Genomic DNA, 6,000 nt, shown 5'->3' with positions numbered 1-6,000 from the left:
ACACACACACACACACACACACACACACACACACACACACACACACAGATAATCTGCAGACATTTCCATGGTGAACACTCACGTTTATAGATGCTTGTTGGCACTATTAGCTCTTCTTACAGTTTAATAGTAATGGAAACATGGTACACATGCAGATCAGACTTGTTGATTTGTGCATCCCTTAGTATATACAAAAGATCAACATAATAACATGAGCACCTGTGCAACCTGATCGTATATAGTAAAACCCCAAACTCTCAATAGTTTTCCACCACAGGTTCCCTCACCAGATATTAAAATACTTTTCTGAAACATGCAGCACCCTTACCCATTATCTTACCCATTCATTTTTTGTGCATTTTGTGAACCACTATGTCGTCATTTTCTTAATTTATTTAAAATATAGAATACATCTTTCATTTGAACATTTAGCCTGCATAAATACCTTTTCTTTGGACTGCAGTATATTCTGATATATTGGAGCATATAATGTCATTTTTGTTGAGGCTGTGGGAGAGATGTTGACTCTAGCTTCAGCTGTATGAGACCGTCATTAATGGTGTATTCCCTTCTATGATACTGTAAAGTTTTTCTGCTATTTCGTCAAGGGATGGAGAAAAACATCCAAAAAAAAAAAAAAGCAGAAAAAATGCCCCAGAGCAACATATAAAGACATTGCAGGCAGCCAGGCTTCAGTATCCTCCTCACTAGCTGAGGCTGGGGATATTGCTGCAGTGAGCACTGTGCACGATGACTGGCACAAATGATAACTTGAAGCAGCCCCTGGTACACCTCGAGCAGATGAGCTGGGGACTAAATGTACTTTATAGCTCTGTCAGCTCATATTGTAGATTGTTGAAGGCTTCGTCTGAGAAAGATTCCAGTTTGGCGTCTACACTCTCCTCTGTCTCCAGGGTGTCTAAGCTCAGCTCCGTGGTAGAACAAGCCTTTTCTTACAGTTTGTTGAGGCTGCTGGCTTCCCCTGCCTAGGTGATGCCTCCGCAGCACACAACAGCAAAGAACAGAACAACAAAACAAGTCTGTGAGAGGCAAGGATTATAACTATTCAAATTATTATCACAATATTTATGAATTTGCAAGGCTGTTATCATTCTTTATCATGTTCTGCAAGTAAAACTAGACGACTGATGATATGCAAAATTAAAACAGCAAAAACGTATAGATAATTCTGCAGCAAAAGTCTGTCCAACTTTCTGCACACTGGAGGAAAAGGAGAAAGCCCGAAGAGACACACAAAAAGTAGTGCACACATAGACAGGCCTTGAGTAAAATTGTGTGTGTGTGTGTGTGTGTGTGTGGGGGGGGGGAGATTTGTCTGCATGTTACAATATTTTCATTCAGAATCCTTCATGTTTTTCTTGGATCGATTACAAATCACCAAATCAGGAGCACAGATGATAGACCGATTGGATTTTTCTAAGGAGCCACATTTGTGTCCCAGCAGGCCTCAGATCGAATCCTACAAGAGCTCTCACTCAACTCTCTTAGTAAATCACAGGACACCATTTCGTTCCCCAAGAACGATATGCCTCCCCCGTGGTGCCAATCAATAACCCTGTTTTTATCTGCAATTGACGAATTGCACACTGGGGTCAATCCTGTAATTCCTAAAACGGAGCAGCGGTTACCCAGTTTTGTCACAATCCAATAATGGGTGTATGAGATACTGTGAGAGGTGGATCATGATGAAGACTGCAATACAAGAAATTGCAACTCCGAGGCAAACTGTGATCGCTCTTTGTCTAACTTGTGTCTAAACAAAAGCCCTGGGAGTTGAAGCATATACACTCTATTGAAGAATACATGCTCACCGATGTGAAAACCCAGACAAGCAATTTTGAAACACACACACAATAAGAAACATTATATACAGTACCATGTCCACCGTGGTAGCGAGTCCTCCTCTTCTCCTCTGACTTCATCCTGGCTTTAATGTACCCCTGACACCTGTACAGGTGAACCAGTCGGCCACAGAGTAAGAATCACCTCATAAAACATCCCTGTACATCCCATTTTTGTTCCTCACCCTCCTTTCTCTTTTTGCTAGCAAACCCTCTCCGTGTTTTCTATACAACACAGTTCATTATTTGACATTACAGCAGAAGGCACAAGTAACATTGGTTAGTGTATCATTTGGTCACTTAATTTTTCTTTCAGAAATGGGTATTTAAAAACAAACCGTCCTGAGGGTGTTATAAGCAGAGCGAAGTTTGAGGTCATTCATATTTTTTCATGGAGCTGTGTGCCCTCTTCTCCAACATGCCTGTTGATGTGCAGAATAATTAATCCAAACGACAGGTTTGATGTGCACATAAGCACGGAGATTCTGTTATCTTACAAAAGTCCGATGCTGGATGGTACCATCCTCATCGGCGCTCTTTCCTTCTGACCACATCCGGTCTCAGAATATGAAAAAAACAGGCCTTTTTTAATTGAATTTTTTGTTATACAAAATAGAAAATCAAACTTTCAATTTTGGGAATTTATGACACAGTACTAAACTGGTTTAAATTATACTTAAAGGACAGGGACTACTTTGTGTGTAATTACACATCTGAGCGGACAAATGTGACATGCAGAGGTCCCCAAGACTCCATTTTGGGGCCTCTTCTGTTTAAAATCTATATGCTTCCTCTGGCTCAGATTATCGACACACTCTAAATTACATAACTATATCACCAGGGGACTATGGTCCAATATAAGTATGAGTTAGTGCATTGGACAGATCAATGTTTGGATGTGCCAGAATTGTCTTCCATGAAACAAAGACAACACGAGAATGTTAAAAACCACAAACCAAGCCAGAGATCTTCATGTAGTCGTGAACTCAGAACTGAATTTCAACAGCCACATTAAGATAATTACAAAGTCAAGGATGAAATGACTTATGTCTCAGCAGGATTTGGAAAGAACTTGTCCATGCATTTATCTTCATTAGGTCTCCCTAAAAAATCGATTAGACGGTTGCAGCTGATTCAGAACGCTGCTACTCGAGTCCTCACTAAGATCAAGAAAGTGGATCACATCACTCCAGTTCTGAGGTCTTAACATTGGCTTTCTGTCTGTCAAAGAATTGATTTCAAAATGCTAGCATCCAGACCGCTCAGGTTGTTTGGGACGGGTCTGCTTTCTGTCCCCAGAGTCAACACTAAACATGGTGAAGCAGCATTCAGTTTCTATGCTCCATATATCTGACACAAACTCACAGAAAATTACAGTCCAGCTGCAACACTCACTTCTTTTAAAACAAGGCTGAAGACTCCTGTTTGCCACTGCCTTTTATTATATAATGAATTATTCATTTCCTCTTACTCTGAACTGTAACTTTCATTCTTATTCTCATAGCTTGTTTTAATTTTCTATTCTATTGACTCTTCAATGACTTCTTTCATTTTATTTGAATGTCCTTTTGTGGTGTATTTCTTTTGCACTTTGTCTTGACGCTTTTGATGTTTTATGTAAGCACTTTGAATTGCCTTGTTGCTGAAATGTGCTATATAAATAAATTTACCTTATTAGATATCATGCAAGACCCACTCGTAGGAATCGATTCGTTCTTAAGAGGCACATACTGTAGTGATATCCGATTATTTGTCTCATTCAACAATTTCCCTCTACTTCAATTTTTTGTTTTATGTTGTACAAGTAATGTACAGATAGTCTTCCTTTCCCAACAGAGGAAAAACACTTGTATTGCTTGAGAATAATTGAAATGCCTTAATCTGAGGCAGACTTTAAATAAGATTGGGAAACATTTCTGTTAATGAACCTCTTTCCTCAAATTGAGCGGAACCTGTATGGCAACTTAGTGGCATTGATTATGCCCACAAATCCCACAAACAGGCACCTGGTCATCAATGGAAGGCTTCCATCAACTTGAAACAAGCAGTTTACGACAAGTTTGTGCAGTTGAGAGTTTTATGAATATGACTTGGAACACTTGCACGAGCAAGCTTTAGGTTTAGGATAAGAATACAAAAATGTTCTTGCATTTGGCCAATTGTCTATCATTTATCTTCTGGGAAGTACCTGAATCTATTTCTTTCTGGAAAGTGAGACACATTGTGCAGACATTTTCAGCATTTTAAGTTTTCCAATTGTGTGATCTAAGATTATCGCTTCAGCTTGCTTCATAATTAGATAAAAATCCAGACAAATTACCTACAGATTCGGGGCCATTTTTCATTGTTTATTAATAAGTGCCTCTAATGGTAAAACCCTGTGAACCAGAGGCGAAGTGAAGACAACGGTCTGAGTGAACCTGTGGAAGTTAATGGAATGGAGCAAACTGCTGGTACTTGCATTACATGCTGAGTAATTAGGCAGAAAATTGGTTCAGCCATTTGGAAAATAAGAGTGTCTGCTTGGTGGCAAAAAGAGAGTCCATTAATAGGCTTCAGGTTGTAGCGTCACACTGGAGATCATGAAAAGGGAAGAAGAGAGGTGTCTGCGATTGTGTGTATGTCTGTGTGTGGTGTTAACAGTAAGCCAGCACCAGAGAGAAACAGGGGGTGTCTTACCGTCCAGTGATGAGGAGGAAGAGGGTGAGGATGACCAGCAGGGAGAAGCCTCCTACAGACGCTGTGACAACCACCAGAACCTGACCTTGATCAGCAATATCAGGATCTGAGGAAAGTGAGAACAAATCAAAGCCAGGCCAGTCAGTACCTGTTACTATAACCAGCTCTCTCCCAGTGTTAAAACCACAGAACTGACACATTACTTGGTGATATGAAGATGTTGCAATTTAATGAAAACAATGGTAAAAATATATATTTATTTTCTGTGTTGCTTGATTTAAATGGGAATATTCCCTCCTGTCCTCTTTTATTTCCATGGCGGTGTGTCTATTTATTTATATATAACAAAAACTGAGCGGCAGCGTGAGACAGAGGCCGGAAATATTTCCTGATGTTTCCCCAAATAGACTAACATCTCAGTGATACTTGTTGAAATAAACACATTCATTTAGTAATCTAAAGTGCCATTTATTTTACATTTAACTGAGTTTAACTTTTTGATATTGTTGGACTTCTCCAACAGTTAATATAAAATTAAGGTAAGTAGGAAAACAGTCAAGAAACACAAAAATCACTGCACTCTGTGACATAATGCTATGTGAGAGCAAGCATTGCATGGGTTGAATAAGGTGAGAGAGAATACGGCATATTTGTAGAAGCACAATCCGAGTATATAAATGCACTGGCATATGGAAGTATGAGAATGTGAAGTTGGACATCTACATATTCATCACCTAAAGTGTGTATTTTGTAGGAGGATGTGAATTCCTGCATATTTCAGGATTAGAATCAGCAGAGCGTAATGTGTGCATCAGGAACTTACAGAGCTTATAAACATTTAAATAAATGGCTCATGCCTGAAGAAGCACTGATGAGTTTCACTGATCCATAGCAGAGAATGACCATAAAACGTATCCCAAGGATTTATAAGGTTGTTGATCAACACCGATGACTTCACATCTCTGGCTTTAAACCTCCTTTCTTCTCCAGTGCATTGTATTAAAACAAGACCTCTATCCATTGGAATTTCAACACAAATCTAACTGACCGGATGACTGAATATCAGTGCCTTTCCTTCCTAGAACACAGCCAGTGCAAACACAAACAAAGGTGCAATTCCTACATGCTCTCTCCCCCACAGGCGTACCCTCAGCTGCAGTGGAAAACTCAAAGTTGGGGCTGTACGCTGTGTAGCCAGCAGCAGTGCGGACACGAACATGAAAGACATAGACAGTTGAGGGTCTGAGGCCCGTCACAACCACGCTGGGGGTTTTGGTCCGCGTTGATGAGTAGCTCAGCTGCTCTTGCTCCTAAAAAAAACAAAAAACAGAAACAGATTGCCAGAGATGATAAATAAAAGCAAGTTTTGGCAGGACAGATAAACATGTGTTTGCATAAACCCATTATCACATCAACATTTGAACCAAACACATTTTCATCCTATTAACTATCAGAGCAG

General features: G+C 39.8%; 1 protein-coding gene across 3 annotated transcripts in view; it reads right to left on the bottom strand.

Moving 5' to 3' along the window:
* epha6 (eph receptor A6) overlaps positions 1 to 6,000 on the bottom strand; it is a 50,237-nt gene that overhangs the window by 4,324 nt on the left and 39,913 nt on the right. For 2 of the 3 annotated variants that reach the window (XM_031846102.1, XM_031846103.1), the window contains exons 10-12: positions 5,689 to 5,851; positions 4,542 to 4,647; positions 1,898 to 1,968 (exon numbers count right to left, since the gene is read on the bottom strand). In XM_031846102.1, the coding sequence (XP_031701962.1) occupies positions 1,898 to 1,968; positions 4,542 to 4,647; positions 5,689 to 5,851 (340 nt within the window). Of the gene's footprint in view, positions 1 to 1,873; positions 1,969 to 4,541; positions 4,648 to 5,688; positions 5,852 to 6,000 lie in introns of all 3 variants that reach the window. The other variant, XM_031846104.1, reaches the window with a different exon arrangement.

Source organism: Anarrhichthys ocellatus, unplaced genomic scaffold (genome assembly GCF_004355925.1).
Source record: "Anarrhichthys ocellatus isolate YVR2014 unplaced genomic scaffold, GSC_Weel_1.0 scaffold6, whole genome shotgun sequence".
NCBI classification, from domain to species: Eukaryota; Metazoa; Chordata; class Actinopteri; order Perciformes; family Anarhichadidae; genus Anarrhichthys; species Anarrhichthys ocellatus.
Note: the sequence above shows the minus strand (reverse complement) of the source record. Positions and strands in the feature narration are given on the sequence as shown.